An 18,168-nucleotide genomic window follows, 5' to 3' on the forward strand; every position below is an offset into this window, starting at 1 on the left:
GTGATTCGAAACATTGTTGAATTATATTCATTTTTCAATCCTTCGTCAAGATGACGACGAAGGAGGATCATGACTTTGGCTTTATCCTTCTAGGATAATTATTTTCAACCTTAATGGTATCTCCAAGATCCATTGAATCAAGATGGATTTCAGCATCTAGTATCTATGATAAATAGTTGTTTTAAGAGCATTAAATTCAAGATGAGAGTATTTCAACATAATGAAAATTTATTACCTGAATTTTCGTAAAATTTGATCAGAATCTCGTGCTAATAATGTGTTGTAAAATAAATAAATAAATAAATAATAAATATAAAATAAGGAAGTATAATTAAATAACAATATTCATCACAATTACCATCTCAATGTAATAGAGATGATTAATATATTTACTAATATTAAAGAGTGAGAAAGAGAAGAATATTATTATTGATGTATGTGTTGCCTGAGACTTTAGTCTCTTATTTATATACGTAAAAGAGGTCACTTTTTCAAACTCAATTAATTATAATTTCTCTTGATATTCTGAGTAACAGAGAAATGGACATCCACTTCTTATCCACTTCACACTTATCACAACAAATTTGTAAATTTTGATAAAAAAAAATCAACAAAAATATTAAGATTTTGATACTTTTGCCGTACGAAACCCATCTTTCATGAGTACTTTAATTTTCTTGTTTGACGGATACTTTTATCAGCGATCGTAAAGTTGTTCATGGGCACTAAACTACTAATGGTTGTGTTTCCTAAAAAATAAAAAAGAGTAGCTGAGAGTACTAATGCATTGGGAGAGCATGTAAATGTACAAAAAATGAAAAAATAAAAAATAGCTGACTATCTGTAGCTAAATAGTTAGAGACGATGGCACTCTTTACATTAAATAACAAAGGTAAAATTAGCATTTTGACTCATTTATAATTTTACTTGGTAAAATTAGCATGTTGACTCATTTATAATTTTACTTAGAACCCTTTCTGTAACTCATTATTTCAGAATAGCTTCCATTTTTGCTCCAATGCATCACAGATAAGGCCTACGCAGCATTTAGCACCAAGTGGATAATCAGAAACTGCAAAGTAAACGAAAAGATAACATTACTTTTCTCTATTCTCAAATCAAAACATGGTTCGAACAAGTTTCTTGAAATTAGAAAAGATTCAAAAATCCATCAAAAGGAACTTCCACTCCATTCCACTGTCATTCTTGATTCTCCAAAACAAGGGAAACTTTGTTCCGTTTCTTTTCTTTTCCTTTTGGCCCATTTTAATTAGTTCTATTCTATTCCATTAATGAAAAGACATACACATAATGTTAGCAAGACTAATTTATTCTCCCTATCATTTAGCATAAAATCCTTTGTAATCTTAGTACCCAAATAAAATTATAGGCTAAACAATCTACTCAAAGTTTCAGTCACATTGGAAAAATCAAGACCCATATAGATCTTATAAATGAAATATCCAAAATAAAGATATCCACCCTAAAGAACTTTCACATTTTCTTAATTTAATACAAGTTCCTCCTTAATTATTAGAGCCTATCAACCGAAAATACATAGACATATATAATTTAGAGATGAAGTATGTATAAATGAAACAAGTTAAATTAGATCTAAGAAATTAAACATATTTCAAATTTTAATTTAATTTAATACCAGAAATATAATCATGTGTGTGGTCTTCTTTTACTTTCCCATTTACCATTGCACCCACCTGAAAATAGATAAGAATCTATCATCATAATTAAAACACAAAGATCAAAGGCTTTCTATTTCACTAATAAAATAAATTATACCACAAAAACAGGCGTCATATGATCACTTAGGGAAGAAACATAGTCATCTATGTGGACCACCTTCTTTGAATTATAAGAGAGGCCTGCATGTTCCATAATAACATTGTTTTTTCAAAACCAATGTTTGTCTAAACATTAACAAAACCTAAAATGAGATCTAAACAGCTATACAACCAACCTACTATATGAGAATTGACTGGTAAATGGCGCATTACAGGCTCTTCAACAACACGAATAAGTACTTCATTTGTATCTTTAGCACAAACACGAGACTTTCTAAGCAAATCCACTACATATTTCAGAAACAATTTTAGTGAAAGTTAAAAAAAAAATATAGTTCTTAGTATCTAAAAATAAAAGAATGAAAGAAAAAATAGATGACTTACCTATGAGACCACAGAAACGTTTACAAGTTCGAGGAATGCGAACATGTGGCTTGATTTCAAATAGGGCTCCTCCATCAATTTTCACAAATATAGCTTCCACCAAACCATATTTATTAAGTGGACTATCAATAACACTACGGAGTGCCTGAAAAAGTATAACAAGTAAGAATCACTTATTCTTAGGATTTTACTCTTGCAGTCTATTCTGTAACATTCATTGTAAAAAAAAAAAAAGAGTTTAAAGAAGCTATGAGATTGAGTAGTTAGTGTACAAAGTACAAACCTCAAAAACAATGTCTGGTCGATAATCATTAAGACTCTTATTTTGCTTCAACAGAAGATTGGCATCATCATGTGAATTGAGGATTTTCCACTCCTGAAACAAAATCCACAAATTGAATTAAGAACTAGTTTATTTCCTATATACAGGAACAATGTATATATCGTCATTTCATCTATTAATTCTCAAAGAAAGTGATATACATTTATCTATCAAAACACTATAAAATATATGTACAATCAATGTAGAAAAAGAAAAATAACCTTTTTAACGAGTCCTTTCTTCAGCGAAGCATTTTCCAATATAAATATGGCACCCGACCTAACATTAGGATCCTGTGGAGAACCAAGCACCCTATCAACTTTTCCAATTTTACTATCAAGTTCTCTAGGCTCTTCTTTCTCTTCACTGCATTGGGTTTGTGTCTCAAGCATCTTACGCTTCAGCCTACTGTTTGCACTTGGAGTGAGCATATTGTCTACAATAACATCCACAAATTGAGAAGAATCCATCCATCAGAAAAACAATACATACTTAAGGTTATGTTAAAGCAGAAAAAGCATGCCCTATGACAGCTCAAGAATCAATGATACATCATACATGACAAAACATGACACAATACAATACAACATTGATTATGAAGAGAAAACAAGTATATGTGTTCTTTTATGTTCTATTATAACTGGGATTGACAATATAACAATGCTCTTCTATGTTCTTTTATAACTCTTATGTCACAGTATTTAGACTCACGTAACAGTTACAAATAAAAGTGTACCTTCTTAAAGGCTTTGAAACTTGAAATGTATACCCATCTATAAATCAATACTTCAATGGTTGTCAAACAGGCAAGTCCAGTTAAAATCGTAGAGCTCTGCTAGACTAGACTCACCGAGTTAACTCGCATAGTTTATTATTCACTACTACAAGCTACAGCCAATTTCAACTAAAAATTGGAAGAGTTAGCATCCAAATTTAACATTCATCCACATAACATATATAAAATTCATGAGCAGTTAATAATTTGACCAACAATTAACTTAACACCAGCAATTATATTATGTAGTTTTAAGATTCAACAATTCAATCTAACACGTAACAAGTGGTTTAAATTATCATATACTAATGAGCAGAAAGCCAGAGCCACTGACACGGGTTGAGTAAAGCAAGGAGTGGCGAAGGAGCAGTGCAGTGCAAGGCAGCGGCTGACGGCGTTAACGGCGGACCGGGAGGCAGTGGGCCAGGGAGAGAGAGACACGGAAGAAAAAAAGGAAAAGGAATGGCAGAAACGTGAAGGAGCAGAGGTGAGCCAGGCGACGGAGCACAGCACTGGCTGACAGCGGCGACGTCTGACGTGACAGAGTGGAAGCGGGGCAACCGGCGGCGCAAAACAGTGGCTAGCAGCGACACTGAAGGAAGACTGAAGAGTGTAAATCTTTTAACCTACTATTTTACATAGTTGTCATTACCGAATCGGTGATCGAATCGATCAGGTTACCAGGTCACTGAGTCATTGGTTCAACCGGTAGGTCACTTATTGAACCGGTTGATTCGGTCTCACATAAATAAAAAAAACATAAAATAGTCAAAAATTTAAAATTTGAAATACATATTGTCAGTTTGTCACTAACATTTTAACAACAATTGTCTCAACTTCTAAAAATAACTAATTCTGCCAAATCATTATTTGTCAAAGACGTGTACTGCAGATAAAGGGGATAGAAGAAAGCAATAAAGTTTCAAAAATTTGAAACTTTACACGAAAAACTTAAAATTTGAGAAGTGCCAAATACTTCCAAGCTATCAAAGATTATGCAACAGAATAAACATGAGCAGAACAATATAAATTAACAAAACCTATCCACTATCCAAAACAATATAAACAAAACAGCTCAATTCACAAAATCTATCCACTATCCAACAATATAAATTCACATAACAATATATAAACAACAATATAAAAACAGCCTCTCAATTCACCATAACGATATAAAAACAGCAACAAATCAACCCTAAACACTAATAATCAGAAAAACAAAAGCATCAATCAACCACTAAACCTACATATATTACAATGTATCAATAAAATTTGAATGATCTGCCAACAAAATTTGGGAGGATGGTTTTTCTGATGGTGTATTTGATGAAGCCATCTAGAACAACAATAATATAAAACAACAATATATTACACTATTGAATTATCTGCCTGAATCAACAAATTACAATCAACCAAATATAATCAACAACAATGAAGAATCTGTTAGTGCACAGCAGAATTGCTTGACTCCAAAACAAGAAAAGCAAGATTGATATGTAGAAATTGGTTAGAAATTGGTTTGATAAGTTACAGGTCTGGTTAGCTCCCATCTCAACGTTTCTTATCATACATTGTAAAACCCTTACAAAATCGACAGATTCAGTTAATCAACGTCATTAATCAGTTCCTCAGTTAATCAAATTATAACCCAATAAGGCAATAAGTCAATAACTGAATAAATAAATTAAAAATTAAAAATATACCTGAGAAGAGGGAGACCAAGCACGGCGAAGCAAAGTCTGGCAAGGGGAAGGCAGCAGCGACGGTGAGCCACGCCGGACGAGGACGCGAGACGCTGTCACGCAGAGGAGGCGACGAGCCAGGAAGGAGATGCACAGGGGCCGACGCGAGAGTCACGAGACGAAGCAGAGTAGCCCGGCGGTGGCGGTGGCGGTGGCGGTGGGCGTGCTTTTTTGGGAGTGTGAGAGTCAGAGGCTCTCCTTCTTGAGTGAGATTGAGAGAGGGAGGGGGATGGGGCTGCTGCTGCTCGAAGAGAGAGAGGGTAGCTTTTAGTTTAGGGTTTCACTTTTTTCCCTCCAGAAAGCCAAAAACGACGCTGTTTCGTTGGGGAGAGGGGAAAAAATAAAAAATGCAACGAACCGCTCCGAGTTTTAACCTGATCAGTTCACCGGTTCTAGTCAAACACGACCAGTTCAAATCGAATCTTGTCGGTTTTCTTCCTTATCCGGACCAACTTGATCACCGGTTCACCGAATTTTCGGTCCGACCGAACAAGTCAGTTGGATTCTGATAAAACTGCTATTTTAATTATCTTTTCAAATAAATTAATTAAAAAATCAAATTTATTATTTACCAGTATATATTTTTAAAATTATTTAGTTTTTCATGATATTACGCGTATACAAATTCGTTAATATGGTATACGATTCGTATATATGAATACGAGATAAGTAATAAAATTATTCGGTATCTAATTTATTGTGTAAAAGATACATGCCTAATTACCTATAGATTCAGCTATTAGACAACAACAAAAAAAAAAAAAAAAAAAAAACCCTTTTACACTTCAGTTTGAAATTTCGAATTGATTTAGAAATAAAATCGATAGAACTCATTGCAATTTCGTACCAATTTGATTTTTTATTTATCAATAATCTATTCAATTTTATAAGCAATCTTTTCATAAACGATTTCTAAAAATTTTAGCGTTTAGCGTTAGCAAATTTTACTATATTACTCTATATACTATTTTTAGTACTACCATATTGGTAACTTTTTAACATCAATATCAACTAAACTATAAATCCTTGATTCTATTTTTTGATAATTTAAATCCTATAATGCAGGCACGTTCACATATATTCTTCTATATGTGTATATTTGTGTTGTCAAAAAGTAGTGTGACAAATATTTAAAAAAAATAATTAAAAAGATAAAATTTGACATGTTGCAGATAAAATATAGTACATTTTATCTTATGTAATATGTAAATGATGTATTGATTAAATAGGCTAATTATATTTATGTTAATTAATTATTAAAGATAATATTTGGTCTTGTATAATTTTTTTATCTTTGAACTTTTTGAATGTATGCTCTCTCTCTCCAAAAATATTAACTTTACATACAAAAATTTATTAATATTTATTTATTTTAATATATACCTTTTTTCTTTTTTAATGACTTACATATATTCAATTTCACAAATATAAAAATGTATCTACATATTTTAACCAGCAAAAAAATATATAACTTTACATATTTACATACATTTAAATTAACAGTAACATTTATATATATTTAATTTAAATATTATATCAATATATCTATTAATATTGCTTGGGTACATATAAATATTTAAAAAAAATATTATTCAAACACCACATATTCTTGACATCTTATAAAAATAGTTTGTTATTAATTATTTATATATTTAAATTATTTTTTAATTAATAAAACAAAAAAAATTATATTTAGTTGTTTAATAAATATTGATGTCAAAACAGTATTTGTAATACTGCCATTTTTATGGTGTAGAAAGAGAGAATATATGCTTTGGGAGAGGTAATTTTTTTTAAGAATGAAAATTGTAACAAAAGACTTTGCTTTTTGTTATAAAGGGAAATTAAAAATAAATTTAATTTTAATGCAGTGTTAGTATAAAATAATTTTATATTTACATCTAATGACGTAACATTTCAATACATCAAAATTGAACTCACTAAAAATACGCGCACCCAAAATTTGTATAATACCAGGCATATAGAAAAATATGGTAGACACCAAGAAAAATATAAGAAAACATGGTTATTTTTTCAATATTATGTAGACACTGTCTTGTTATTTTGTTTGCATTAAAATATCTATTTACAGTTGTTTATAAAAAATAATTAAAAGAAAATTTTAAATACTAAAAAACAAAAAATCTTTTAATAATTGATATTTCAAAAAAAAATTTGTCTAAAAAAAATTAAATACTTCAAGTTATAATTGGAACATTTTAGATGCAACCTATTATTTATAATTAAATTATTAATTTTTTACAATGAATAAACTATGTTATTGAGTGAATATTTAATATTTGTTATTTTATTAAACGAAAAAAATATATCTGAACAGATTTAACAAAATTATATGATTAGTTTCTCTTTATGACGATAGAAGTGTGTTGAAGAATGATGATAATTTTTCTAATATATATTATACATTTATTAATTTAATTTAAACTAAATATTAATCAATTTTTGTGTGTAAAAATTAATTTTTCAGATGATATTTATTATGTAAATAAAAGTAATTAATTGAATTTTCTTTTTCAAGTAACATGAGTTGGAAGAAAAATTATTAACTTAGATTTCTTTTTATATTAACTTTAGCTTAGATTTATTGGTTCAAAAATTTTCTTTTCAATTGTTACTGTGATATGGGGAGAGAGAGTGTACATTTAAAAAGTTCAAAAATGAAAAAAAATTATACCAGGCACAACATTATCTTTAATAACAAATTAATATAAATATAATTAACCTATTTAATTAATACATCATTCACATGTTACATAAGACAAAATGCACTACATTTCACCTGCAATATGTCAAATCTTATTTCTTCAACTACTCTCTTTCTAAATACTTGTCACACTACCCTTTTGACAACACAAACATACACATGTAGAAGAATCTTTCTTTCTACATCATAGAATTCACGAGTTAAACCCCAAAGTAGTTTCTAAAATTCACAAAATGCACCGATTTGGTCCCTGATTTTCCAATTGCACTATTTATGTCCTCGAGATTGGAAAAAATGCACCTAGTTGGTCCCTTCCCCTTTTTCCGTCCAAACTCCTTTCCGACGGCAGTGATGTGGCAATTGATTGCCACGCTGGAGTGTCTAACGGTTACATGACGTGGCAATCGAAAGTGTGTAACCCAATGTGGTCTCTGAGCCTCTTTTTAACCCTAACTGTTAATGGAATAGCATACCATTCTTCTTCTTCCTCCTCCTCCTCCCTGTTCGTTTTCTTCATCGTTGCTATGCTGGTTGGACGTGCAATTGAAGGAGACGGGAGTTCTATTCGATCAACGACAAGGACGCCTAGTCACAGCAGAGCCTCGCGAGTGCCAGAGCGGTGTGGGTGTGGGAAACGCCCTGTGCTCCGATAGTTTGGAACGGATACCCACCCAGACAAGCCGTTCTTTGGATGCCCGAATTATAACGTGAGTTTGTCTTTAAGAATTATTGTTGAATTTTTTTATGCATACTCTGAAATCCTTAAATTTACTACTCACAGAGTAGTGAAAAAAGGTGTTGTGGATTTTTCCGATGGACAGACGTTGTAGAAGATGATAATGGAAATTTTGAAGATGCTGCGGCATATAACAATGAAGAAATGAGCGTGAGTCTTGCTTTGAGGATTGGCAATTTGGAGGCTAAATTAAGGACCCAGAAATATATAATACAAATGTTAGGATTGTTGGTTTTTTTTTCTTGTTTGTTGTTGTACTAGTTGTGATTGTAAAAACGTAACAACTGTGTATTGTTTAAATGTATGGGCAGTGTTTGGATTATTGGTGTGATCTGTGTAAATAGATTACAACGATAATATCGAAACTGAATAAATAGAATAGAACAAGTAAATTGATAATAGCATATTTTGATTATAATTAACACATTGTCAAACACTGTCAATGGAGTAGCTCCTAATAAACACCATAATACAGCCACCAAAAAAGAACACAATAAGAACGCCAAGTTTAAAGGTTTATAACTACCAAAAGTAAAAATAAACCATACAATCTGATTATGTGTTATTCCTGAATGAAAATAACAAAAAAAAAATAACTAATGCCTAAATTCCATATGTAATCAATCAAACAGAAACAGCTAGTACATCCAATTATTTAGTGTTTTGCTTCCTTGGTGCTTTGAACCCTGGAGTTGGAACAAACTTCAGAAGGCTTGCCAACCTAAAAGATGTTGCTGCACTTGCTCCTTGCATGGAATCAACAGAAGCAGTTACTGGTTGTGGTGAGTTTCTCCTTTTGGTTGGTAATTTATGTGGCCTTTTTGTTGGTGGTGGTGGTGGTGGTGCCTGAGTAAAGTTAGGAAACTAATGTGAAAAAGGAACAATTACAAAATTGTCAAAAATAAATGATAGAGAAAATTTTTACCTCATCTTGTGTTCCACCAAAGTTTGGTTGGGATAAGTCAATCTCGGCAGTAGCCGCTGGTGGTGGAAGGTTGTCTGTAACATTCACATGAGGAGGATTTTGGACACCAAGACCAGGAAGAGCTTCAACTACTTGTGGTGCCTCATTGGTGGTGTTGCTTGCTTCAGCTGCAGGTGTACTCCCAGTTGGAGTAGTTTTGGACTTGGCAGCCGCCACAGCAGCTGCTGCAGCTACAAGCCCAGCAGCAACCTCATCAGCTCTCTTTTTTTTACATCCCTTCTTGGTATGGCCCTTTACTCCACAATATGTGCATGTGAACGGCTTCAGCTGTCTCTTTAGAGTAATGGTTGGCTTAGCTTTCTTGTTTCCACTAGTACCCTCATCAGCATCCTTTCTTCTTTTGGTTGTCAGTTTTCCTGGTTTTCGTTTAATGTTAGGAGCTTGTGGCTGATGGTATACTGATTTTTTCCACAGGAATTGGCCTGGAAGAGGATTGATATGATGTTCATATGTCTTCTTGTATGACTCCATGGTGACCAAGGGATGACAAAAATCCTCGGGTCTCTTGTTCACTGATAAACCCATATTTCATGATGTATTTTGTGCTCAATTTAAGTAATTTATTCAATCCTTCACCCACTTATTCATGTGAAATTGCATGGTTTTACTTTTCCTTCCTTATTATGTGATATATGTGAAAAACATGTTTCCTATGCTTTAAAAATAATTATTTTAATTACCTTTTATTACCATTCGATGTCGTGATTTGTGTGTTGAGTAATTTCAGATTTCCTAAGGCAGGAATGATTTAAAGGATGGAAAGGAAACATACAAAAATAGAAGGAAAGCACAAAATGGAGTCTTTGAAGAAACTGGCAGCGACGCGAATGCATGGACGACGCAGCCGCGTGCCTAGCGCGAAAAGGCAGTGACGCGAACGCGTGACTGACGCGTACGCGTGACCGAAGCAAATGCGTGACAAGGAAAACTCCCAGATGACGCGACCGCGTGACCTATGCGGACGCGTGACAGACGCCACGCACCAAAAACTGCAGAAAACGCTCCCAGCGATTTCTGGAACCCTTTTCGGCCCTGATCCAAGTCCAGAAAGCACAGATTAGAGGTTATAAAGTGGGGGGATGCATCCATTCATGAACAAGTCTTCAATTATTCACTTTTCATAATTTAGATGTAGTTTTTAGAGAGAGAGGTTCTCTCCTCTCTCTTAGGATTTAGTATTAGGATTCCTCTTAAAGGATTTAAGATTATTTCTTCTCAATTTCCAGGTTTAATGTTCCTCTTATTTATTTTCTATTTTATTATATACCTTTAATTATTATTTATCTTTCCAATTTAGCTTATGCTACATTCATGTTATGATTTTCTTAATTAATATTATTTGAGGTATTTCAGTTTATGATCGTTTTATTCTATTTATGAATGCTTTTAATTTAATTTAGATATTTTCTTCCTTTTGGCTTTGGTTAAGTAATTGGTAACACTTGAGTTGTCAAACTCAGCAGTGGTTGAAATTGGCAGATTACTAATTGATCTAGATCGCTCTAAAGCTAGTCTTCTCACAGGGATTGACTAGAACTTGAGGATCAAACTAATTAGTCCACTTGACTTTCCTTTGCTTTAGTAAAGGTCAACTAAGTGGGATTAAAACCCAATTCTCATCACATCTGATAAGGATAACTAGGATAGGAATTCTAATTCTTATACCTTGCCAAGAGATTTTATTTTTGTTAATTTATTTTACTTGTCATTTAAATTACCTGTTCCTTACTTTCAAAACCCCCAATTTACAAGACTCATAACCAATATTAAGAACACCTCCCTGCAGTTCCTTGAGAAGACGACCCGAGGTTTGAATACTTCGGTTATCAATTATAAAGGGGTTTGTTACTTGTGACAACTAAAACGTTTGTACGAAAGGATTCTCTGTTGGTTTAGAAGCTATACTTACAACGCGATCATATTTTTGTATTTCTTTACCGATAGAAAAACCAATCGTCAAAATGGCGCCGTTACCGGGGAACTGCAAACGTGTGCCTTATTATTGGTTATTGTAAATATTTTTCTTTTAATTATTTATTTGTTTTTGTTTTTCCCTTTTTATTTCTATTAGCTACTATGAATTCTCACCCCTCTCGCTTTGAGTTTGGTTCTAAATTTGTTGAAAGGAATAGAAGCTATAACAGGAATATGCATCAAGGTCTAAGCAATCAAAGATGGATGGAGCCAAGAGGCCCTGATCAACCCTTTAGGCAATAACACCCTCCAAGATATCATGGGCAAGGACCGCTCTACAATGCATACCAAGCTGATAGACATGGTGGACCCCCTTGTAATTACCAACAAGCCCCACCATGTGCTTATAGACCATCCTCTCAACGTAGCTTTGAACCACCACGCTCACAAGTTCCTTTTCACCATTCACCACCGTATGACCCTTATCCACCACAATCCCAATCTAATTACTCCCAAGAACCACCACATTCTTATTTTGAACCCTCTTTCCCAACCAACGAACCCTCATACCCACCCCAACCTCTAGTGAATGACAAACTTCGTGTTCTTCTTCAAGGGCAAGCAAAGATTGAAAGGGGCGTACTAAAACTCACTACTGCCTTAAATGAGGTAGTAAATATAATAGCTTCCCGACATTTGAGCACTCAAAGTACTCCCATGGCTGCATGTGGAGAATCAAAAGAAGAGCGTAGCATGAAGGAAACACTAGAAACTCCGGTGGACAATGAGGAGCATGGCTTTGTATTAGAACAAGTGGAGGAAGCCATGATAGTTGTAGAGGAAGAAGTGGTTGAAGATTTAGGAGATGCTGAACCTCCATGGGAATCGAGAACTGTAAAGGATTATGCTGAGAAGTTCGAAATTGATGCTAAAGAGGACAGTGCACAACCTACAAAGCATATATCTTGTGAAAAATTGGGCGGAACAGACCAAGAAGTTGATTCCATCGGCAGTGATGATCATGCATCAAGCTCTCCTAATCACGAACTCAATTCCGCAATTGAACTCCTTGAGCCTGAAGAACCTTATCCAAGTGAATACGAAGATGATGTCGAAGTAGATTTCTCTCAACCTCCAACATATGACTTGAGTGACGATGAAGACATAGAAGACTTTGATCAGGATGCAGTTGCAGCTGAAAAATTTTGCAAAGAAGTGGAGGAATTCACAGAGGAATACAAGGGAGTAGAGCTTGCAGAACCACTGGAAACACCTATCCCAAGGCCATTACCACCTAACACAAGCTTCAAGTGGGTACAATCCTTAACCTTTATCTTTACTTTTCCACTTGAATATGGTTTGCTTGAAACAGATGGCCAGCTTAGAGCTCTCTGCGGCTTTAAGAGTAAGAGAGAAATGGCTCGTACTCAGAGCTGGTGTGCAAGATTCAATAAGGTTCCACGCTTCAATTCGAAGTACACGGATTGGTACCAAGTTCAATTGAATGGGTCTCGGAAGACGTTTGGTCATCTTGGTGAGAATACAATTTCTAAACCGCCCGGATGGAAGAATACAGGTCAAGACAAAGGTGGATTTAAAAGCAAGGTTTGGGATCCTGGAATCTATTCTGACATTCGTCACCCCGGGAGCCTGAGAATCTGTTTGAAGCTGCTCAAAAGCTTTACATGCCTAGTTTGGGACCCCGGAGGCTGTTGGCATTCCAAACATCGGTGGAGATTTCTAGATGAATTTAAGCATAAACCACCATAACAGGAAGCTCATCCAATGTCCAACTTAAGGACTTTAACTAAAAGTGCTAGGTGGGAGACAACCCACCATGGTATGGTCGTTTCATTTTCAATTTTATTTCGTGTTGTTTGTTTTTATATTATTTTATTTTCATTGAATCTGAATATCATTCATTAGCATTGCATACTGCATAATTGCATAATTGAATAAAAAAAACCTCTCACGCGTTCGCGTCAATCACGCGAACGCGTGATCTGGAAATCGGCGTAAAAATCCAACGCCCAGAAATCTGGGCTGGAATCGTGCGGCTGGTGTGCGTTTAGCATAAAACGGCCTACGTGTTCGCGTCCCTGACGCGAACGCGTCACTTGAAAAACACCCATTCCATGCGAAAGCGTGAGCGACGCGTCCGCGTCGCGTGGATAGCTTGGCACCCTAAATGGAGACAGGGAGTTGCGCTGAAACGACGCTGGAAGTGTGCGTCTAGCACAAATTTCAGTGACGCGGTCGCGTGCCTCACGTGTCCGCGTCATCCATCTTGTACCCAACCTGCGCGATCGCGTCAGTCACGCGACCGCGTCAACTCCATTTCACCCTAGTCACGCGATCGCGTGCTCCACGCGTTCGCGTGGATTCAAAATCACTAACCCCCTATCACGCGAAACCCTACCCGTCACGCCCCCCATACCCCCCTTCTTCTTCCTCTCTTCTCTGCAACCCTCTCTGCTCCCCACCCAAACACCACCACCCCCAACCACCACTCCGACCACCGCACCACCGTACCACCCCCAACCACCCAGACCCACCGCGATGCCCACCCCCCTCCTTCTTCCTTCTTCCCCCCTTCTCTTCCCTTCTCTTCTCTCCCCTCCGCCACTGCCCCCCCCCCACCGCGACCAGCCACGACTTCCCCGCCACCAGCGCCGCCTCCCACCATCACCACCCTCACCCCCTTTCTTCTTACCCACCTACCCCTCCACCATTAAACCCTATCCGAACCCCCTGCCACCGAACAGCCGCCCACCGCCGCACCAACCGCCCATCACCGCCGCGTCCGCACCACCACCACCACACCCCCGCCATCTCTCTGATCCCTACCTTAGTTCATACGCATACCAGGTTCCGCCAAACGCCACTTTTTTTTCATTCATAGTTAGTTGCATATTTTTCAGTTTATGTTCAACTTAGGATAGTTAGAGATGCATGTTGTAGTGGATTCTAGGTGGTTAGGTAGCTAGGATGTGGTTAGTGGATTTAGGCCTGATAATTGCGCCGTACTTGTTGCTTATTATGCACTTTTAATCTGGCTGTGATGTTCATACTGTTCATATGCTGTTCTTTACTGTTTCATGTTGCTGTTACACTGCTCTTTCATGTTCATATTACTTATGTGTATTTGCAGCTTTATTTTAATGAACTGTTCTACTTGCTGTTTATTACCCGGGAACATCCAATTTTAGCCGGAATGCTGCCCAATTTTCTGCAAATTGTTTCATTTTTACATTCAGGAATTGGTTTTGGCAATTTTCAATTTTGCACTACTTAGCTACAACTAAACTAATTCATGAATGCACGGACCAGCATTCTTTTTCCTTTCAATTTGCTGGTTCATAAATTGCACTTTTGATTATTCGATTTCATTTTTTTTGCTATTTCTATATCTATAAGAATCATCATCAACCTGATTTCCTTGCTTGAATATGAGTTGACTGTTGCTTAAAATTGTGAAATTCTTGTTACTTAGAAACCGATCATCATGCCACTTACTCTGACTTTCTTTTTACTAACACACTGATTTCCACTTTCTCACCTCCTTTTCAATCCTAACCGATCTAACTTTCAAACTTCTCTTTTTGGTTTTTAACTATTTACTTTAACTTTCTAACTCACGGCATGATTATGATTTTTCCTAATTAACATGAATTCTACTTCTATTACATTTTGGATTGTGATTTTTTCATCTCGGATTTCTAACTCAAATACAATCCATAATGCACATATACTTACCTCATTTCATAATTCTACTGCTCTTTTGCCACTATGTGCTTCAATTGTTGTTATTCTATTTGCCTACTTGTTTTCCTACTTTTGTTCTTTCATTATATCCTGCAATTTCTACTTTTTAGGATGTCTGACCCTCAGCGCAAAGGAAAAGGCAAAGCCACCACTGGCAAAAGGAAAAGAGGCGAATCCTCTATGTCTATCCTGGACATTATGCATGATGACTCCTGGCGGGAAAAGCACTTTACTCCGCAGGAGAAGGCTGACCAGCTCCTCCCTGCCAATGATCCAGTAAAATTCGCAAACAGATACTATGAGCTGAAGTATCCGGTGTTTGCCACCTCCAGGAACCTGTACCTGGAGAGAACTCTGAAAATTTCAGAAGAACTACAGCAGTACACCTCCGATCGGATCAAACAGAGAGGCTGGTTCTTCTTAGAGAGAAACTTGACAGAGGTCAATACTTCCTCGGTAAGAGAGTTTTACTGCAACTATTTCAAGACTTCCCTGGATGCAGTGCACCTCAGAGGGAAACAAATACTGGTCACTGAGGAAGCTATTGAGGACATCCTCCGCCTTCAGCCTAAGTCAGATCAGCCTGACGGTTACCAAAAGGTTGAAGAGGATATGAGGTTTATGCGATTTCACTGGGATGCTGTCAAGTAGAGGATAGCCCTTGATCCTACTGTCCCATGGGTCATGGGGAAGAACACAGCGATGCCTAAGGTATCAAGCTGATGTATCTGAATGATAAGGCTCGGCTCTGGCACCAGATCCTGAGCAACTTTGTTATGCTGAGCACTCATGAGACGGAGCTGCCTGCTGCTATGATCACCCTCATCTGGTGTGTGATGGAGGGTAAGGACTTGTATCTTCCATGATTCATCCGGTATTACATGGCCAGGGTCCATGTCAGAGGCACTCTTCCTTTCCCATATCTGATTACCCAGCTCGGCCGTCGAGCTGACGTGCCTTGGGAGCTGGCTGATGCAAAGCCGACTGCTGCAAACTGCAAGAAGATCATTCCTCACAGCAGGAAGTTTCAGGCTATAGGCTACAGACCTCCATTCCTTACCGCTTCTGGTGAGGCGGCCACATCTTCAGCTACTCCTTCTTCTTCCACTGCTGCACCAGCCCCACCCACTGCACCTCCACCTGCCTCAGAGCCCGTTTACCACCTCGTGCACCGCTTATTTCAGCAGCTGGACCAGATGGAGCGCCGCAATTGGCGGCGATATGAGAGATCTAAGCGTCACAACAAGCGACGCTATGAGCACCTCAAGTTGATGATCTGATGTGGCAGCGACATCTCCTCCGAGCCTGACACACCATCAGAGCCATCCGAGGAGGAGGCGGGCGAGCATGAGGATGAGACACATGCACAGAGAGAGGCTGAGCAGGAAGGACCGGAGCAGGCTGCGCCACAGCAGGAGGAGCCACACCAGATTCAGGCTGCAGACCCAGAGATTCCTATACAGTTAGAGCCTCCACTGCAGCAGAGAGATCCTCCTACCCTCATCTAGTCTGCAGATCCTCAGGCCACCACAGAGACTCCCGCAGCCCATCCTTCCAGTGATGACACTCCTTCACACCCAGCTTGAGTAAGCATCGAGGACGATGCTTTATTTTAAGTGTGGGGAGGTCGCCATCCCTGGCGTATCTTTTTGGTGAACCACTACAGACTCTTTTATCTTATTTTGTTTATTTTTCTATTTTTATCTTTATTTTTATTTTTATTTTTCAGTACTTATACATTATTCTTTTCATGTATTTTTACTTTATTTCCACATTTTGCACTTTAGTTTATATTTCAGACATTTAGTTTAGTTGGCAATTCTAAACTTATTAGTTATAGAATATGTGGATTAGTTAGTATAAAGTTTACCCTTTTAGCATATAATAGTTTGATTTAATTGAAAATAAAAGGAGTAAACTAGAAATCTTAGTAAATTAAAACAATCCACACACCTTGTATATATAGCATTACATGTTAGTTAGTTAACAACATTTCATCAAGGAACAACACTAAGATTTTAAGGGCCACCCTAAGATTTACATTGAGAATAATGGGAACTCTTAATTTTTACTTGCATGACATGTATAACTGATATATGATTTTTGAGTTAGAGAACACACAGCCTGTGAGTTTTGAGCTTAATTGTATGGTTGCATTCAGACCATAAATTTCATTCCTGTGTGTTTTACCCTTCTTTTTTATTCTAATGTTCTTTACTTTGTTTTAATCTATATGTCCAATTATAGAATATAGATACATACCAAGAGATGATTGAGGCCATCATTTGAATTTTTACTCACTTATCCCAAATTAGCCTACCTTTTATATCACCCTTGTTAGCCCCCTTGAGCTTTTTAAATCCCCTTCTGTTCTATAACCACATTACTAGCCTTAAGCAGAAAAACAAAATAAAAATCCCAAGTTGAATCCTTGGTTAGCTTAAGATAGAAATTGTGCATTATTTAAGTATGGGGAATTTTTATGGGAACATGGGATGATAGAAATAAAGTAGGAATTTAAAAAGAATAAGTTGTTTCAAAAAAATAAAATTTGGGAAGCATGCTCATGTAGAAAGAGTAAGTCAATTGAATTACCATGTGCATTGAAAAAAAAAGAGAGAGAGAAGATTTTCAAGTATTTAAATAAAGGGGATACAAAAAATTCCCCAATTGCAAAATAAGTCAATGCACATGGGTCAAAAATTTCAAATTTAAAATTAATACTTGAGTTTGCAAAACAAAGTGAGAAAATTTGGGTAAATAGGTAAAGGAACCTTAAAATTATATAAAGTATGTATGTTAGGTGAGATCTTAGACTAATCAAGGATTCACTTATTAGCTCACTTAGCCCTATACATATACCCTTACCTTTACCTTGGCCCCATTACAACCTTGGAAAAGACCTCATGATTTTTGTATGTCTGTATTCCATATTTGTTGATTGGTTAGATGAAGAACAAAGTTATAGAAAGTAAGGATAGAAAAAGAATAGAGTGATTAACCCAATAAACACTGAGTGAC

At 36.3% G+C, this 18,168-nt stretch overlaps 1 protein-coding gene across 3 annotated transcripts; it reads right to left on the reverse strand.

The window, feature by feature from the left end:
* Positions 1-767: 767 nt before the first annotated feature.
* Positions 768-5,415, reverse strand: LOC112743659 (uncharacterized). Of its 3 annotated transcripts, XM_029292163.2 has the most exons (9): positions 4,984-5,335; positions 3,615-3,872; positions 2,727-2,941; positions 2,467-2,559; positions 2,184-2,328; positions 1,976-2,086; positions 1,798-1,880; positions 1,658-1,715; positions 768-1,072 (listed from the first exon to the last, which is right to left on the reverse strand). In XM_029292163.2, the coding sequence occupies exons 3-9, from the start codon at positions 2,934-2,936 to the stop codon at positions 993-995; spliced, it is 780 nt and encodes a 259-aa protein (XP_029147996.1). In that variant the 5' UTR covers positions 2,937-2,941; positions 3,615-3,872; positions 4,984-5,335; the 3' UTR covers positions 768-992. The 3 variants fall into 3 exon arrangements, with proteins under 3 accessions (XP_029147996.1, XP_072070599.1, XP_072070600.1); XM_072214498.1 differs by lacking the exon at positions 3,615-3,872 and having other exon boundaries at positions 4,984-5,415; XM_072214499.1 differs by lacking the exons at positions 1,976-2,086; positions 3,615-3,872 and having other exon boundaries at positions 4,984-5,370.
* Positions 5,416-18,168: the final 12,753 nt, after the last annotated feature.

Source organism: Arachis hypogaea, chromosome 14 (genome assembly GCF_003086295.3).
Source record: "Arachis hypogaea cultivar Tifrunner chromosome 14, arahy.Tifrunner.gnm2.J5K5, whole genome shotgun sequence".
Lineage (NCBI taxonomy): Eukaryota > Viridiplantae > Streptophyta > Magnoliopsida > Fabales > Fabaceae > Arachis > Arachis hypogaea.

What these genes read in the sequence shown, in the direction of transcription:
- LOC112743659 (XM_072214498.1), bottom strand. Translation starts at nt 2,936, where the DNA reads ATGCTCACTCCAAGTGCAAACAGTAGGCTGAAGCGTAAGATGCTTGAG. An exon ending in AGTCAATTCTCATATAGTAG is followed by an intron (nt 1,881 to 1,975) that starts GTTGGTTGTATA and finishes TGGAACATGCAG; the next exon opens with GCCTCTCTTATAATTCAAAG. An exon ending in CACACATGATTATATTTCTG is followed by an intron (nt 1,073 to 1,657) that starts GTATTAAATTAA and finishes TTTACTTTGCAG; the next exon opens with TTTCTGATTATCCACTTGGT.